Source organism: Phyllostomus discolor, chromosome 13 (genome assembly GCF_004126475.2).
Source record: "Phyllostomus discolor isolate MPI-MPIP mPhyDis1 chromosome 13, mPhyDis1.pri.v3, whole genome shotgun sequence".
In the NCBI taxonomy this organism is placed as follows: domain Eukaryota; kingdom Metazoa; phylum Chordata; class Mammalia; order Chiroptera; family Phyllostomidae; genus Phyllostomus; species Phyllostomus discolor.
This window is the reverse complement of record NC_040915.2, coordinates 71,271,872-71,290,600: the sequence shown is the minus strand read 5'-3', so window position 1 is coordinate 71,290,600 and position 18,729 is coordinate 71,271,872. Positions and strand designations below refer to the sequence as shown.

General features: G+C 53.5%; 1 protein-coding gene across 4 annotated transcripts in view; it reads left to right on the top strand.

Moving 5' to 3' along the window:
- The first annotated feature begins 6,695 nt into the window (after window positions 1-6,695).
- IGSF9B (immunoglobulin superfamily member 9B) overlaps window positions 6,696-18,729 on the top strand; it is a 57,655-nt gene continuing 45,621 nt past the window's right edge. For all 4 annotated transcript variants that reach the window (XM_028528048.2, XM_036014703.1, XM_036014705.1 and 1 more), the window contains exons 1-2: window positions 6,696-6,968; window positions 17,094-17,291. In XM_028528048.2, the coding sequence (XP_028383849.1) occupies window positions 6,905-6,968; window positions 17,094-17,291 (262 nt within the window). In that variant the 5' untranslated portion in view covers window positions 6,696-6,904. The remainder of the gene's footprint in view (window positions 6,969-17,093; window positions 17,292-18,729) is intronic.

Here is an 18,729-nt window from a genome sequence, read left to right as displayed (position 1 = left end):
GGACACCTGCTATGGACTGGCCACTGTGCTAACCCCTGAGCTCACTCTATTCTTCTCAACAACCCTATTGGCTGCTAACTGTATGTTCTATGAAGGCGAGAACCATGTTTGCATTGCTCACCCTGCACCTAGTGAAGTTCATGGCTCATGATAGGTCACTCATTACACATTTGTGAATGCCAGCTGCTGTCTAAATGGCTGGACATTAGTGGAATTTCCAACGAGGCTTAGGGAAATTACAACTTGCTTAAGTACAGTGCTGGTGAGGTAAGGCAGGTTTGGGACTCAGGTTTTCTGACTTGGAGTCTGGTAACCTGCCCTCTGCACCGATTTCCTGTGTCCAAGAGCCACAGAAACTTGCTGCTGCGGTGCCTTGTCATGAATGTTTTCTACAGGAATGAGTCCGGCTTTGTCTCTAGGCTCTCCATACCAGGCTGAAAACCAAAAGGAACAGAATGCAGAGAAAGAAAAGGAGAAGAGACTGAGAAGTGTGGTCTGGCGGTGGAGGGGAGAGTGAAAGAAGCATGGGGAGAGGGACTAAGGGGCAGGGGTGAGGATGGGGGTGGCCAAGGACAAGAGTCAGAGAGGAGCCAGCAGGGAGTAATGGAGACTGGCCACGGGGAGAGCTGACATTTCCATCTGACCTCTGGTTCCTGTCTGTCCTCGGCCCCTCTTTTCCTGTTTCCTGCACCTGGTACAACGCTGCTCATGCCAAGGCTTGGGGGAGAACTGGGGGGCAATTGAATAAAGATGTACTTGGCATCTCCTAGCACTCAGACACAAGGCCCTTTTGTGTGGGGGATGAGAACTAAGTGCGTAGGGTCCAAGAATGAGTGGTCTGGGGGTCGAATGTGTGCCAGAAATAGACCCCCTAAGGCCCTCCAGCTGTGGCTCCCAAGCTTGTTCTCCTCCCCCACCCACAGCCTATCCCTCTGTGGGTGCAAAGCAGAAGCACAGCCCCCTCTTACACCACTGCTTGGGCTGCTTGTCTCGCCCCCTTCTTTACCCCTCGGTTTTATTTGAGCCAAGGGAGATGCTTTCTCCTGAGCTTTTTCTTAGGCCCAGGCCTGTTTCTCACTTCCTCCCTCCTTACCTCTCTAATTAATCCAGCACTCCTTTGTGTTACTCCTATTTGCTTACTCCTCCTTCTCACCTTTCCTAGTTGACCCATTTCCTCCTTTTGCCCTAACATCATCTCTGCCCTGAACATGGAAGCCTTTTCCTTGTGTGTGGATCTGTCAACCATGTCACCGACTTCCACTTCTGCACGTTCCTTCCCCAGGAACCTCTGACCAACACCCTCCACCTGGTAGGTGCCTGGGGCATGACACAGCAGTAAACTAGACAGACCAGCTCGTGGCCCTCAGGGCACTGCAGATCAGCAGCTCCTCTGGATTGCAATGTCTTGTTTTTTCCATTCCATCTTTTCCTCCTTTACTCAAGGTTTAGCTCACATCTTACTTCCTTCACTCACCTCTCACCTATCTCTACTATCTCAACCTTTTTCAGGTTCTATGGTAATTCAAGCCCAGGACATGGTCTTTGTCCAGATTCTGTGTTGACAGAGTTTATTATGTTCTTCTAGGGGTCAGCTTTACCTTGTGAGCTAGATGCTAAGCTTCTGAATGATAGAGGCTATGGCTTGTCAATTTTGAGTTCTTCTCAAGGCCTGGCACAGTGCAGTGGTTACTTGTTAATTAGGGAACTCTTCCTTCTTGAGCCCAGGTCTCTGATCTTTCTGCCTCTTGAGTCATGCTAGGGCATGACTTGTTTTTCAGCTGATTCCCTATAACTTCCTCCTCCTCTGCTCTGTCAACCTTTTGCCAATTTCACTGATGCCAGTGACTTCAGTCCATGACTTCATGTGCCTCTGCAGAAACTCCTATATTCTACTAGAATCCCTGACAATTCAAGAGTCTTTGAACTCTAGAATAAGGCCAGGTTCGATAATCCTTCTATGTAACATAACAGGGACACAGAAACTATTGTTTGAGACTGTTGGACAGTCTGTGACAGACAAACAGCACATAAGAAACTTCAGATCCCTCTCAGTTTTCCTATTACCATCTGCTCTCTCTTCCACACAGAAGAAAGTTTAATGCAGACAAAAGAATGACCCAGGCCCTCTACTTGCTAAGGCCAGAGCTCAGATGAGTCAGCAGAACCCTGAAACCTGGATGTCTTTTAGACTCTTGAACGCCAGACTGTGTAAGTGGGGGTTGCTGCTGCCCACCTGTGCCAGCAACTCGCTGCTGGACCTTTAATGTTGGGCAGGTGAGAGCATATTCAGGTGGGCCCGAGTTGCTCAGGAGTCCAGTAATCACATTTTCTACAGTCAGCCCTGGGCAGAGTGACGACTTGCTCAAGACTCATGGCAATGTGTTTCTGTGGGACACTGCACAAGGAAGGCTGTCATCAGGACCCCAAGTTCTGCAGGAAAAATGTGATGCAAAGCAGAGAACTTCCTTTCCACATTCTTAGATAAAGCCACAGAATCATGAAACACGTCTTCTTTGAGACTCTTCAGAGCTGGCCTGGAAAGCCAAGAAGGAAAGGTAAAGCCAGTGATCCCGGGATGGTTGGAAGAGCTGGATCTGTCTTTGGGCCAGTCTCCACCACCACACCAATGATGTGGCCTTTGGGGGAACTGCAGCTGAGCAGGGGAACACTGGATATTCTGGGAAATTTGCATCATAATGAAATTTGAGTTTTAATAAGAAGGAGTCTTCAGGAATTTATTTTTGGAGGAGCAAAGTGGACTGTTAAAATAGCTACTCAAGTCCAGAAAGACAACTTATGAACGGAGGCCACCTGCCGAAAAGAACAGCAGGGCTCTGGGAGAGGAGGAAGCGAAGCAAGATGCCTGCAAAGTTCTGTGAACATTTTGAGCCTAAATGAAAGATTCTTATGCTAAGGAGGTTTGAGAATCTTGCAAAGCTTTTCTCCACTTCTTCTGTATCAGATCTTAAGATTAGATATTTATGTTTCCGAAATCCAATTTCCTTTGTTTATTTTCTTCTCTCCTTCCAAGTTCTTTTAAAACATGCTGACTGGTCTCTGGCACATCAAGAGAAAACAAGGTGAAATGATTTACTTCACAAATAGGCCAGAATTTGGTGGTAGCAGTGGGAATTAAAGTGAAAAATTCTAAGATCTAGAAAAGGTTTGTTTGCAAACCCTGTCTTTCTAGGAATTTCTTCTATATTTCATTTTTGTTAAATTTTGAAGACTGCATCATTCCCAAATGGCTATGACGCAACCTCCCATCCCATCAGCACTTGGTACAATGGGGTGCAGAGATTGCTCCTGTTCAGAGGTAGGGATCTACATTCTCTGCCTTGGAATCAGGGCAGGGCTTTTCCTTTGGCAGAAATGATGAATTGCATCTTCTGAGGCTAGGACATCAAGGGATTCCAGCTCTTGGAACCTGGCCACCACACTATGAGGAAGCCCAAGCAGCCTGTGGAGAAGCCCACATGAAGAGGGACTGCAGTTCTTTGCCTGCGGCTCTGGCTAACAGCCAGCATTCACTTGCTAGCCATGTGAGTGAGCCATCTTGAAAGTATGACTCCCATCCTCCAGTTGGTCAGACGTCTTATGAAGTTAAGAAGAGCTGTCCCCACCAGACCCTGCCCAAATTACAGATCTGTGAGCAAATAAATGACTGTTGTTGTTTTAAGTCACTACATTTTGTTATTTTTTTTATATGGCAAGATAACGGATACAGTTTCCTAGTGATATAATCACTCAGCATGCTCTTTGGTGTTCATTTTGGATAAATTGTTTTCAGTTAGAGCTGCCTCTCTCCTTCACAAGCTGCTGTGCCAATGACTGTCCCAACCCAGACTCCACAAAGAGGTGTGCCACCACGCAGGGCGGGAAGGGGCGGCACATGAGAGAGCTGCTGTTTCCGAGTCCTCCTTGATGAGCACATCTGAGGAAGGGGTAAGGGTAGTCTCCTCTTCTCCTGGACTTGCAGCTTAGTTGGCCTCCTTTCTCACTTGTTCTCCATGGGCCTATGGGGATGTGTGAGTAGGTGGCTGGATGTGGTTTTTCATAGAGTAGCTAGTAAGACTAGTGTTTTGTATTTCTGAAAGTAGAAAGGATCATATATACTCCCATACCCATGTACATGCACTGCATTTGTTAGTGACATGGATGACTAATCAGATACACCTATGAGCTGCTCATGAAATGGTTCACATTCTTCCCTCATGTCCCTCTTGGACCACTGGGAGCTATGCTCTCACCTTCAATGTTCACTGGATGTAGTCATGCCCGGGAGGGGCTGCTATCCTTCCTGGGTCCAGAGATCAGCCATATGCCAAGAGGAAAAGACTTAATTGGTCTCAGTCTGCACTGTGACCTGATACTGAATGTCTCTTTTGAGCTGATATGAAACCAACTGAGACATGTCTGGTGACAATGCTAACATTCTCCTTTGTATCTCAACTTTCTCTTTCCTCTCTCTGCCTTTACTCCTTTGTTCCACTCCCTTTTCAATAGATGTATCTAGAAGAAATTTGATCTCTGTTTTAGATAGTTCCTTTGAAACTTTTCCCAATCCAACTCATGCTCTTAAACTCTTTGTGTTTTTTCTCCCTTCAATCTGACAATTTTAATTCCTTAGCAGAAACCAGCAAACTGAGTAGGACAAAGTAGATGGCCAGCAAATCAATCATGATGATGGTAAGAGTGGCTCTATCTTTTCCCTTACTCTGCAGGCCACTAGAAGAATGTTTCTCTGAGCACAGATGCTTCTCACTCCTCTGCCTTATTTGTATCTAAAAAGAGCTAGGAACTGGGGCTAGCCCTTAGGAGTTCAGCACCTCTCTCTAGGCCAGTTAGCTGCTGAGAAGTTTTGGAAGGAGAAGAATCCTGCTATTGCCAGCTTTGCAAATGGATCTCGGCAGGCTTTACAGTGCTAGGACCCTGGAAAGCATGTGAATGTGATTATGTTGAGGGTGGACTTGTTCTTGGGCATGCTAGCTGGGAATTAGCCCATCAGTGGGGGCCTAGAGCTCCCAATTCATTGACTTCATATCCCTGAGAAAGGCATCTTCACAGAGAAAGAGAACCTAAAGCAAAGACTCAGTGAGGGATGTCTGCAAAGTTATGCATCTTGAGTGTGTTTGCAGGACTGGAGTGGGTGGGTCGAGTAGGAGGTTATTCAAGGGTTCTGGTTCTTTAGATTACATCCAGATGCTAAAACTTTACCAATGTCTTTGCTGCTCAGCTGGGGATCCCTGCTTTCCATCTCCTGGCTGTCAGTGAGCTAAGAAGTTTCACGTTTCAGGGAAAGCTGTTTGTCCAGTACTAAAGGTCACTTTCAATATATGTTGTGTGTGTGTGTGCACGTGTGTGTGTTCACAGAAGCAAATCTTGTTCTACTGAGAGCTTCACGTCCTACAGCCAGTGCTTTGTGGCTAAAAAGTGTTTTGAGAAATTGCACTTCTCCCCTTTGCTGCCCCTCTGTCTTCTCTCCTTGGCCAACAGCCCACCCTAGGGAGCTCTGCCGCTCTCGCCATTGCTAGCACCCCTGAAAGAACAACCATCTTCACTGCAGCCTCAGAATGCTGGCGATTGTTTGTAGTTTCCATGACACTCATTTATTTCTTCTGCAAATGCAACTGTGTTGGGGGATGGGACGAGGAGTGGTTACAGTAGAGAGATCGGGAAGTATGAAGACCTTCCCTGTTCATCTGTCTCCTTCTGTGGGAACAGGAAGCCCATCTCCCCCTTTCTCTGTATCCCTCTATTCCAGACCCTAAAACTGCTCCCCAAATCCATCTTTGTTTTAGGATGCTCACATGGGGCTAGGCCCCTGTTAGGTGGGGAGGAGAGGAAACTTGTGCAGGAGGAGCAGCCTTTTTTAGAAGAAGGGGGGGCAACAACTTTTATTGCTCGAAGTTGAGATTCAGTAATGATGAGCAACGCTGACCTGCACTGGGGGAGGCAGTCTGTGTTCCAGAGGCGGGTCTGTGACACTCCTGCTGCTGAACCAATGACTCATGCTAAATCTTAGCGACTCTGACTCTCAGAGGTCATTTTAGTCATTCCCCTGCCTTCGGGCTGGATAGAGCTTAACTTAATATCACGTTCGGGTAGGAGGGGAGCATTGCTGAGGGAAGTGTGTCCGGTCAGTGTGTGGAAGGGATTGGGGGTGGGGGAGGTTGCGCATGACCTCTTTGAAAAGATCTCCAGCGAAGGACGTTCCCGTGCTTTCCCAGACTGCCAGTTCCTGGGTTTCCCCATCACTGAATCAGCATCATACTCCCGGGAATTGCTTTTAGCTGGATGGAAACCGGATGTTGGGTTCCCTGGGTGGGCGGGGGCGACGTCCCCTCAGAACTGTCACGGGTAATTGAGACTCACAGGGTCCCATTCTTAAGCCAGAAAAGCTACCATTTATTTTACCAGAAACTTGCCATGCAGTGTGAGCAGAGAAGAGAACAGAGCAGAGTCGCTACAACGCCTTGTCTCTGGCAATGCGCATGATTCTGCGGCTCTGTGCTGGCTACACGTCAACGCACCTTGAAATGGGCTCGCCTCCGAGCTGTGACGGGCAGACCCTGAAGCCAATCGTCTATGAGGCTTGTGGGCGGTGACCAATGGACGGGATATGGGGGCGGAGCCTGAGGCCCGGCAGCTAGGCTTCATCGTGGCTCTGGCTGCGCTCTGCCTGGGCTGGTAGTGCAGGTGCCGCTGCGCCGGGCCCCGGGAGCCTGCGCGCCGAGCCAAGTGGATCCGCGGAGGGATGGGGAGCGGGCGGCCCAGGCTGCAGGAACATCAGCGCGGGGCGTAGGCGGGTCGAGCGGGCGTGAGCAAGCGCTCGGGCGAGAAGTGTGCGGCGCAGGAGCACTTTGCGATAGGATGAGGTTCTTGGCTGGCGCGCGGTAGTACTATGATTTGGTATGTGGCCACTTTGATAGCAAGTGTGATCAGCACCCGAGGTCTTGCGGCTCAAGGTGAGTTGAAGTGCAGCGTCCCTGTTCTGCCCCTCCCGATGTTCTCATCCCCTTCCTCCCAGCCTCAGGCTCCCTGGTCCCTCCGAGCGCCGCGCCTTTTCTGCGCGTGAGGCTCGGGCTCCGGCCAGGCGCGCCCCGGGACACTGCTGGGGAGGGCAGGGGGCTGCGGGCCAGAGGGTCAGGCAGGATGAGGTCCCAGTTCCCGGGCTGCCGGGCACACGGGAAAAGACACCTAGGGATCGGGGTCGATTTCGCCCATGCTCGGCCCCAGGTTTTTACACCCGCGTGCTGAGCCCGATGCCCTTAACCCGAGCAGCGGTCTTCTTGAGGGCTGGGGAGTCGGCGGCTTTCCTAACTCTGGAAGCCGGGGAGTTTGCGGGTGTTCGGGCAGGCTGCAGCACTCGCGCCACTGCTCCACAGACAAGCCCTTTCAGGGAGGCGCGACCCAGAGCCTTGGGAATTCACACAAGGCTAAGGGACGGGGTTATCCTCCCTGGGGGCCTCCGTCGCTCCAGCTGGTGCCCCTCCTGACTACAAATCTTGGCAACCAGAGGTCGAATCCTTCTCTCAGGGCTGGGGGCGCACATAGACCCGAGAGAGGTGAAGAGCGGGGTTCCCTAGGTGGGCTCCGAGGAGTGTCCGTTTTTTGGCTAGCCAAATCAGGCTCCAGAGCCTGTCTGAGCACTACCTGGGCCTGGCCAGGTAAAAGTTCCCTGGGAGCGCGCCCTAGCCAGGCCGACTCCAGGCCACCCTCCAGGCTTTGAGGAAGAGCTGGCTGAGGGCAAGAGTAGCGGGGGAGGGGGTCCCCACTGCTGCATCTCGAAGCTCAGGGAGGTCTTTCTCTTTTTCTTTCATCCCCCCCCCCCCTCCCCGTTGTCTGAGCTGGGGATGAGACTAGAGGGAAGCCCGCGAGTTGGGTGATGCGCGCGGGAACGCGCGGGCTTTTGCTCTGGAGACGGGCAAAGCGACCTACAAGCCGCTGGGTGGCACCCCCAGCTCTCAGCCCTTGTATGGAAGTAGGAGCGCAGCCTGGAGGGTGCCAGGACTCTGAGCTCACGGTTCTCAGCGCTCAGACACGACACAGCGGCGGACAAGTTCACAAAACCTGGAGGAGATGGCTGCCGGAGAGAACCGGTCTTTGGATGGAAGTCAGCAGGGAGAATCCGCCTAGGAAAGAACCCACTCTCAGCGGCGCTAGGGCAGAAGAAGGTGTGGGCAGGAGGCACCTTTTGCAGCGTCCTCTCCTCACCTTGTCTGGGGCTGTGGAGGGGGAGGGGGAAAGGATTTGAGAAAGTCTTTGGAATGGAATGCCTCCCATGCTGTTGGGGGAGGGGGACATCTGAAAACAGAACCAGAGGAGGGCTGAGGGAACGGTGATTTTCTTAAATGGTATGTGGACCTGGATGGTTTTAAACTCTATTTGTTAGGTGGGAAAACTGAGGCCAGGGAGACTGCAAGGAGCCTACAGAATGGGGATAGGTGTGAGGTGGGTCAAGTCTCCCAATGCCCTCATCCTCCGCTCCAGTTTTTGGTGTGTTCCTGCTATGGGACTGTCTCTGAAAGCACAAAAGGACATGCTGGGCTTTTTGAATAAAAAAGAGACACTGAAGGGAGGCTCTGAAATAGCCTCCACAGCTGAGGACTCAGGATGAGGGGGCTGGAGTTTTTGCAAGTTTAAACACAGAATAAAGGAAAATGGGTTTATATTGCAGCAACACACAAAATGGTCAGACAGAAAGAAGGACTTCCTGATATTGCATGTTGCTGGGCATGAAGCTTATGCCTTCTTTCTGGGTGTGGAGAGGGCCTTCTGTTTGGGATGTCTTGACATTCACCCCTGTCTGCCACTCCTTATTGGTCTTGGGGTGTTTTTAGCCTAATGAGGGTCTGTATGTAGTGGTTAAGGACCTAGGACTAGAGTCAAACAGCCTGGATTCAAATTGCTGGCCTTGTGACCTTGGACAAGTTGTTAAGCTCTCTAAGTGTTATTTGCCTCACTGGAAAATGGAGTAACAGGATGAACTTGTAGGTTTTTTGTGAATATTAGTGCTAAGAGATGAGTGACTACATGTTATATAGTAAGTGCTCAATAAATGTTAATATTGTTTTTAATGACTCCTTGTTACATAGTAAGTGCTCAATAAATGTTAACATTTTACTATTATTTCATTATCTCTGGGGTTCCAGGTTTCTTCTCAATTTCTTTCCTCTAGACCATTCAGGGCATTGGGAACCAGGAGTGTCCTGGCGGGAGGGTCGGAAGGCTGCCTCTGTTAGGAACCAAGTGCCCTTTCATGGGCTGACCTTGTCTGGGAAGAGCCTCATATTTCTCTGCAGCCCAGGGAGATGTGTGGAGGGCTTGCAGGCATCTGGGCTGCTTGGAGAGCCTTTGACAAGTCTTCAAAACAGGGATTTTGTCTGTGGCCAGAGGCTTGTGGGAAGGATGCAGCAGGTCATAGCCTCAGAGCCTCTGCAGGGAGGGAGAAGGGGGGCCCTGCATGGCAAGTGCCTGTTCACATGAGAAACAGCAGTGTTCAAACGCTGCCTGTGTGTGAGAGCTCAGCTGTTCTCTGACTGGCAGAGGTGACTTCCGGGGAGATTCCTGAGGGGGCGGGACTTTGAGATGCCGAGCTTGGGGTCTACCGGAAGCAGGGGCTGTTCTAGCAGAGGGATGAAAGGGGGGGTGGGACAGTGGTAGGGATGGGCTTCTGGGGTTGGGGAGGGTATGGAGAAGAGAGAGACCAGAGAACTATCCGGAGTCTGGGGAGTTTGGAGTTTCAGCATCTCAGACTTTTGCTGAGCAAGCCTGGGGGAGGACCCTGGGCCATGCTTAGCTGACTCTGGGCCTTGATTCCCAAGTCTCTTTCCTCCTGTCTACCACCAATTCTGTGGTTGGATTATACCTGACTACAGTGTCCCCGAATAAAGTGGAGTTTCTGACTCAGATCCTGCTGGTGGCTGGATCAGGGCCCTCTACTCTCTGCCTGGCCTTGACCCTTTGCTTTCCCTTTGGTAATGAAGATGAGAGGGAGGAGATTTGGACCTGGGGGTTGCAAGCAAGACCTCATGGGCAGCCTATCAGCTAGGAGGGACTTGTCTTGGGAAGTGGCCAAGTGTGTGAGTGCCCCTCCCTAGCACTCACGCTGGAGGCAGAGTTGTGTCTGTAGCAGGCAGCAGGCACCCTGGGAGAAGCTGAGGAGGGGATGTGTTGGAAGGGGCATGGTGGAGGGGCAGTGGGAAGAGTCAGCTTTCAGCTACTGGCTTGAGGCCCGACAGAGGCTGGACTTGGAGTTGTCAGGTCCCAGAGCTGGGTGGTTTCGTGTTTATGGCCCTGAGATAGAAAGCAGGGATCTGGTTACCCAAGGAGCAGAGGCTGCCTAGTTTCGGAGATGCAAAAATCCGGCATCTCCTTTCCCCTGCCTCTTTCCTCTTGGCTCTGCTTCCTCCCTGGGTGCCTACGTTTTCTCTCCCCGCTCTGCCTGCCCAGCCAGGGTGTGGCTCCCAGGGCTTGCCCTGCTGTTTTCTCTTCTCCCCGGCCTCTTCTTTCTCTGGCGTGTTGGTCATCTTTCTGTGTGCCTTGCCCAGGGAGCGAGGGCAGGGAGACAAACCCCAAAGGGGGCTAGGCCTGAGATTTTCCATGCTTCTCCACTAACATCTCCCCACTTCCCCCATCCTGTGGCCTCCTCAGGATAGGGCCCAGGGGCTCAGGGAGCCATTCTCTTCAGTCTGCTCCCCAGGATGGGTTAAGCAGCTTGTGTGAAGAATGGCTCTGAATCATGAGAAGAGCTGTAATTGGTGCAAGTTGTCTGGAGGTGTGCGCGTGTCTGCATATAGGTGTGTACGTGTGTGTCTGTGTGTGCACGTGTGCATGCATGCCTGTGTGTGCATGTGTGGCTTAATACACCTGTGTGGGATACAGCAGGATAGGGGGCCGTCTGTCTGAGGCACGAAGTGGGGAGTCACTCCTCTCCAAGTGCTGTGGGTGGCAGCGAGACTAGACTCAGAGCAGATGCTTTGCTTTCCTTATGCCCCAGCTCTGCACCTGAGTTTAGGCACCCCCAAAGTTTCCAAAGTTGGGGGCTCAGCCCAGGCTCCAGATTTAAGGATGGCTGAAATCCCTGAGAGAAAGCCTGAGTTGGGGGACAAACACAGCAGAGCCTCCGGGAAAGCTGACAGCAGGTCTGTCCTCGTTACTCAGGGCACCCTTTCCCCATTACTCAGGGTAGCCCAGAGGGTAGAAGGGCTGGGTCCCAAGCAAGATGGGAAAGGGTGCTGGGCTGGAGGGGCAGCTGGTAACCTGGCCCCTCAGGGCACTGCCCATGGGTGCCAGTTCACTGTGCCCCCAGCAGCTGACCTATTTTCTTAGGAATCTCCTGCTTTCTGTTTTCTCTTGCGTGAATAAGCAGCAGACTGGTGAGTAGGGAGAAAATTCCATGTGGCCAGGGCTTTGGGGGAGGTCCCAGCCAGACTAATTGTTCTTCGGAGAAGAGGGGACTACAATAGTTTCCTCTGGGCCTGCCCTTCTGTCCTCTGCCCCCATCCCCTTTACCTCGCTCCTGGTCACAGGCACCCACCAAGACAGTCTGTGGCAGACAGCTTGCAGCCAGGCTCGTCCTCACAAACTGCGAGGTGAGCCACTGTCCTCATTTTCCAGCTTCAGAGCAAGGACTGCTGCACTGTGAGCAGAGAGAGGGCTTTGACTTTTCACTTACCGTGTCCACCTGACCTTACCTGAGGGTTAGGACCCTGTGGCAGGCAGAGCCCACTGTGTCCTCACCTGGTGAGGCCCGCCCACTGGCTCCTGAGCACTCGTGCACATTTGGCCATGCCTAGAGTGCCTGTTGTGCAGGCCCCTGCCTGCCTGGGTGGTGGGAGGGCCTGGGGTGGGATGCGGCTTTGCCTTTCTGCTGAGGAGCCATTATTACAGGAGCAGAGCAGAGGTCGAATTACTGGCTGCTTCCTGTCAGGGGCTCTTGGGGAAGAAAGGGCTCTTGGAAAGATAATCTAGTAGCCAAGAGCAAATTAAGGTTGCTAATCAAATCACTGCCTTGTGGACTGCTGGGGGAACCCTCCTGAGAGGGGTCGTGGGGAGAGGCACCTGCATGGGGGAGGAGGCCTGCCTTCCACCCCAGTACCAAACTTTCCTGCTAGGCCAGTCTGGGCTTGCCTGACCTCTGACTCCACCCCGCCGGCCCCCCCCCCCCGCCCCCCCCCGGGGAGGTTTGGAATGGGGTTTCCTAGTCCTAGGGGGAGACCACGGGAGGTGGGGATGTCCCTTTGGACCTGTCTAGCACGGGTGTGCAGTCCTCGCTGGAGGCAAAATGGTACCCAGATGGCCTCTAGCCCACCTGCCTCTGGAAAGAACGGGGCATTGTGTGATGGTCTGACCACAGGCACCTTCTCCATCTCACATTTTCAGCGCGTTCTTGGCTTTGCTTCAGACAGGGAGCCCGTCTCCCGCCTGCCTCCCTCGCGCCGTCCCTGTGGGTATGCCTCCTGGGGAGCCTGAGTCGCCGGCTCCCTGGAAACTCCTGGAGACTCCTGGCTTGTCAGGGAGAAATGATTGGGGTACTATCAGGGGCTGTGCCTTTTTTGGACTCAGCAGAGATTATTTTTAGGCTGGCAGATGGAGGTGGCAGTGGCTGTCGCTTGTATTATTAGACAACAGGCCTGTCGTTTGGGAGTCTGGTGCCCAGAGGCAGAGAAGGAGAAGGAAGAAGAGGAGGCTCCAGGAGGGGCCCACACTCTCGGCCCCTGCAGCCCGAGCTCACTCAGGGTCCCCTCTTAACAGAGGCTTCTGGGTATCTGATGGCACAGTGATGCTGGCTCAGTCAGAGTCAGCCAGCTGCCTTCTGTGGTGCCTGCCCTGTCATCCTTGCCTGGTCCTGGGCTGCAGGAGCCTGGCTGTTGGACCCTGTGAAGAGTCTGCTGTGGGGATGGGGCAGTGGGGGATGTGTGATTTCTTGGGTGCAGTGGGGGAGAGGCCTTGGTGCTTGGCCTGTGGTCTGCAGGATGGCACAGAGGAGTGCAGGCAAAGAGGGGCGGCAGGCTGCCTCTCCTGCCACCTGAGCGACCTGGCTGCGCCTCCCAGCTGGCTCACTTGTGAGAAGGGGATGGCAGTCTTCCTGTCAGGTGGGCCTCGTGTGCACTCAGTGAGCTCTGCCTTACGTGCTCAGCATGGAGCCTGGCCTACGTTAGGTGTGCAGGAAGCTGCCCCTCTCCCTGCACTGGCGCTTGCACCTTCTCTGGTATAAAAGAGTGTCTCCCATTTTTGGCATCTCTGCCCTGGTGGAAGAGCTCCAGGCTGTGAATGTCAGGCACAGGTCTGTGCCAGGCCCATGGTTGCCCATGGTTCTGGGCTCACAGGGGATCCAGTGGCAGCCCTGGACTTAGTGCCCGCTGGGCACCACCTGGCCCAGAGAGCAGGAGACTTGTACCCTGTGGGCTTTCCAAAGGTCAGCCAGGCCGCAGGGGCCACCCCATCCTCCTGTACCCTCCTGCTCTCTTTTTCCTACTGGGGTGAAACAGCTCCAAAGTGGGCCAGTAGAGCCCCAGGCACAGAGCCATTGGGCTCAGGGAACTGCTATGTCCTGCCTTCTCTAAACTGGGGATGCAAACTCCAGGACGTCTCACAGCCTCCTGCTGTCATTGCCCCTGAGGATGCCAGCTTCCTCCATGAGGCTGCAGCCGCCTCTGTGAGCTGCTCAGGCCTCTGTGATGGGGAAGGGGATTGGGGGTCTCTCCCCTTTTCGCAGCTTCTCCCCACATCAGGTCACATCCATCCATTTCTTCCCTCCCCACCCTCCCCAGCCCTTCCTTGGCCCCTCCCCCTTCCTTCCTGCTCCCTTCAGAACCAGTGGGCATGTGCTTCAGTCCACTCTGCTGGAGAGAAGCCCGCCTGTTCCCTGAAGGAGCAACCTCAGCTCTGTCCCCTCCTGGTTCTGGGTCCTGGGAAGGCCTGTGTCTGGGTCCCAGCAGCATGTCCTTTGTGCCTGTTTCTCTCTCTGCCTGTGTCTGGTTTGCACTGTACCTGCCTCTGTGTCTCTCCTTTCCTGCTTCTTGAATCTCTTGTCACTCTTCGGTTTGGGTTTGGTGCCCTCCTGGGTTTGAGTTTCTCTCGCCCATCAAGCCCCTCTTCCCTCTTCATTGCTAGCCTGTTTACATTGTGTGTGTGTGTGTGTGTGTGTGTGTATGTGTGGTGAGATTTTCTGTAGGAAGTGTTTTATTAGACATGCTTTGGCTCAGAAAGGATCAGGCTTAGGGAAAAGCGGTGGTGGGTGATAGAACACGTGTGTGTGTGGGGGGGGTGGTGAAGAGATGAAAAAAGCTGATAAATAGTTTAGGATCCAGAAAACCAGGAGGGTGGAACTGAGTTTGGAGGCCTTCTTCTTGGGGAATTCCGTCTCTTTTGCCCTTTTCTCATCTTCGGGATGCTTAGCTCACTGTGCCCTTTTTCAGCTGTTTGTCCCTAGTGGGGTCCTTGAGAAGAGATTCAGGATGTGGCTGCCTGGCTGGGGGATGAGCCCCAGGGGCTGGCGGGGGTGAGGGTGGGGTGGAGACCTGCAGCCTGCTCCTGGGCTGGGGGAGGTGTGAACCAGGCTGCCTCATTGCCATGCAGTGAGAATCAGGCAGCAGGAGGTGCAAATGAGCAGCTGGCACAGTGGGAAGCCATGTCAGAGCCCAGAGCCCACCTGCCTCCTGGGCTTGACCCCAGAGTCCTCCACCCCAGCAGCCAGAGAGCTCCAGAGCCCAGCTTCACTGGTAGAGGTGGGTAGCCACCTACCTGCCCAGCAGGGCAAGGCCTCTCTTTCTGCTGCCCTAGGCTCCAGTTCTCCTTGAGAAGGAGCCCCCCACCCCAGGTTACCCAGTTCAGGGGAGTAACTCCCCCCCAACTCTTCTATTTCCCTTTTGTGTCTCCTGTGCACACACATCTGCACACACTCACATGTCCTTTTGCCTAGAGCTACACATGCATATGCATGCACACACATGTGTATGCACTTTGCTGCCCCTGTTCACTCATGGTACCCACTGCTTGCCCATTACACCTGGGTCCAGGATCAGCCTTTGTGCTTCAGATGCTGGGAGGCAGGCTCTGTCACTATGTGGGTGCCCCTGGGGCTGCGGGGGAGGCACCTGCCGCAGCAGGGCCCTCTTCATGCTTTCCCTGAGGGGCTGGAATTTAAACTTAGTCTGAAGCAGGATTGGGGGTGGGGGGAATTGGGAAACCTGCTGGGGCCTCAGGCAGGTGAGTGCAACACTCTGCTCCAAAAATACTCTGTGATCTTAGCTCTTTCTCTAGAAAACAGTGATGTCACCAGTAGCCAATCAGCTTCTGGAAGGTCTTGCCTCCTCCTCCTGCAACTTGCAGGGGAGAAGCGGGAGACGGGGAGGAAGAGAAGGAGAGATACAAGGAGACACACAGACAACATACAGACAGACACAGAAATAGATGAAACACAGAAACACACAAGCAAGAGAGGGAGGTTCACAAAGAAAAAAAGCAGGCAAACTCCTTCCCATTGCACAGCTGAACAGAAATCCACATACCCCACCCCCAACACACACACACACACACACACACACACACACACACAGATAGGAGACTTAAAAACAGGGAGACAGGGGAGTAGACAGAATCACCCCATAGAGTGGGAGCTAGAGAGACAGAGATGCAAAGGCAGAGAGACACAGACATGGAGAAGGAGCTAGAAAGGGAGCAGACAGGCAGCAGGGAGGCAGCGACAACTAGAGAAAAGCACAGAGACAGAGATGAGAGAAGGAGACAGGCAGGAGCACACAGGGGTCAGAGATGCATCAAGAATCAGACCCAGAGGCAGCAGACAGACTTGCTCTGCTCTGGGCATCCTCTCTGGGTTGGGAGGCCTGTGGTTCCCCAGTATTCAGCCTCAAGGAGGAGCTGCTGTCCATGGTGCTGCCCAAGTTGTCTGGGAGGGGAAATGGGTGGGGACTGGGGGACCCTGGTCTAGCCGAGCTTATGTTGGGTCAAGTGAGGGAAGGCAGAAGGGAGAGGATTCCTCAGCTGTCCCTTTGATTGGGAAGAAAGCTGGACAAGGTGGCTCTGTGGGCACAGAGGCCTGGTGTGGAGTCAGGAGTGTCAGGCAGCAGTGGGAGTTGCACACCTGTTCAGGGCCTTCAGTGTTCAGAGTCCAGGAGCATGCAGTGGAGTAGTGTGGAGCAGTGTCTGGGCCAACCTCCAGCTTGTGGGTGGGGGCTTGCTCACTGAATCCCCTGCCAGGAAGGTGGTTGTACCCATTCTGGCTGCATAGTGTGTCTTCTGCCCAAGGAAGGGGGGTTTTCCCTTAGCTGGCCGAGGCTAGTGGGCCCCAGGGCTCCTCCTCTGCCCCCAGCATCCTGCTGTTTTAATGGTGATGTCTGGGGTTTGGCAGCCTGATAGGTTTGGGGCTTGGGAACTCGAGGGCTGGAGTGCTGGCAACCCCCCACCCCCCCAGCTGCAGGCCCAGCAGGGAGTGGGAGGAGGGGCCTGACAGTGTTTTTCTCTCTGGTGTTGCCCCTAGCAGCCTCTGCTCAGCTTGGTAGGGATTCCCTGCTCCTGTGTGGAGCACTCTTGTTTTGTGCTGCCAACATCAGACTGAATGGGGGTGGGGTGTAGGAGGAGGCCGGGAGGCAGCAGGGAGCTCCTAGCAGGCTCTGGTGGGAAGCAGCCTGGTGTAGGAAGATAGCCTGAGTTTACCCTTGGCCACAACAGCCCTGACTGCAGTTTTGCTGAGCCCCTGCATCTTCTCAATGTCCAGACCCCTTAGAATTCTTGACGGGGGCCACAGGGAAGGGCAGTGGCTCTGCTCCTCAGGAGCTGCGATGGAAGAGCTGGCCTGCAGGACTGAAGAGAGCTTCTTTCCCATGGCCCCTGCCTGTGGGGTCATGGCTGGGGGCTGGGGGGCTGGGGGAGGTGGGACGGAGCACTGGGGACCCTCTGGGGAGTCTGTGAGCTCCTCTTTAGGAGGAGGGCAGTAAGCAGGGGATAGTGGCCTTGGGAGAGGAGCAGATGTCTTTGAACATGGGCAGGGGGCTGCCTCTGGGGCTGCCAGGACAGGATCTTCTTGTCACCTCCTTTTCCGCACCTCAACTTTGCTGTCCCTTTAGCTGCCCACGGCCTGCGAGAGGAGCCCGAGTTTGTCACAGCGAGAGCTGGTGAGAGCGTGGTTCTACGATGCGACGTGATCCACCCAGTGACTGGACAGCCCCCACCCTATGTTGTGGAATGGTTCAAGTTCGGGGTGCCCATCCCGATCTTCATCAAGTTTGGATACTACCCACCCCACGTGGACCCTGAGTATGCAGGTAAGCTCTGGGCCACTCTGCCGCCTGTCCTTGGTCTTGGCCATGCTGCCCCTCCCCTGCCGGGTCCCAGTGCTCAGTGGCCCAGCTTCCTCCTGCCTTCATCTCTGTTGCCTCCTCTGTTTTTCTGACTGGTCTGTTATCTCTGTTTTCCACAGTCTCTGCCTCTTTCTTCCCATCCTTTGGACTTTGGAAGGTTTTAATTAAGTGGTGGAGGGAGAGGGACAAGGGGATGATGCAGACAGGAAGCCCTCCCAAACCATAAAGCCCATGGTTTGCAGGAGTAGGAGACTGGGCAGCCTAGAAATCCCACTGCAGGGGGGACCTGGTGGGGTAGAGGGTAGCTTTGTGCAGACAGATGCTGAGTCAGAGCTGCTGGGGCTGGTGCTATGGCTGCAGCAGCTGTGGGCTTCACTCTGCCTGTCTGTACCCACACCTCCCTCTGGCTCTGAAGTTGGACCTCATTCCCTCTGAGTGTGTGTGTCTGCTTGTGGCAGTGCCTGCTCTCTGCTTCCGCTGCTGCAATTACCCCTGCAGCTGTGGCCTCACTGTGATCACTACCAGCGCCAGCCCAGGAGGAGGGTGTGGGGTATGTGCATGTGTGAGCATGTGAATGTATATACCTGTGCCTGTGTGAGCACATACACATGCATGAACAAACGAGTGTGTGCAAGTGCACACATGGGTATGCAAGTACATGCACACATGTGAGTACAGGCATGAGTGCATTGACACACATGTGTGAGCATGTGCAAGCACGTGAGCATGCACACGTGTGTTGGCACGAGCGTGCATGTGTGAGCATTCACCTGTGAGTATAAATGTGCATATGTTTGCGAATACATGTACATATGTGCACACATGAATATATATGTGAGTCTGTGTGCACACACACATGTGAGTGCATATCTGAGCACACAAGTGCATGTGTGTAAGCACATGCACATGCCAGAATGTGAGCATGTGATTGTGAGCATATATGTGCACACACGTGTACATGTGTATGTGTGAGCACATGAGTGTGTGTGTGAGTATGTGTATGCCTGTGTGTTTGGTTTTAAAGGAAGAGAGGGAGCTGGTGGGACACGGCTTTTATCTTCACTGCATTCCATTCCTCAGAAAACCTCATGTCTCTCTCTCCCCTGCGCCTCTACCTCTTTGTTCTTTTTGGCCTGGTTGGTTTTGATAGTCTGGCTTATAGGCAGATTTCCAGTGTAGAGACAAGGAGGCAAGCAGAGGAGCTTGTGACATTGCGGTGGGGGGCTGAGGTGGTGGCCGAGGGGAGGGAGGACCCTGAGTGTATCTGGACATCCTCCCTTGCCATGTAGGAAGGGGGACCACTCCTCCTCCTGCTTGACTCCTGATGCAAATCTTACTTTCTCGGTGCTGTGAGACAAGCATATTTGTGAGGCAAAGCTGATCTTCTAAGGGGTCAAGGGTG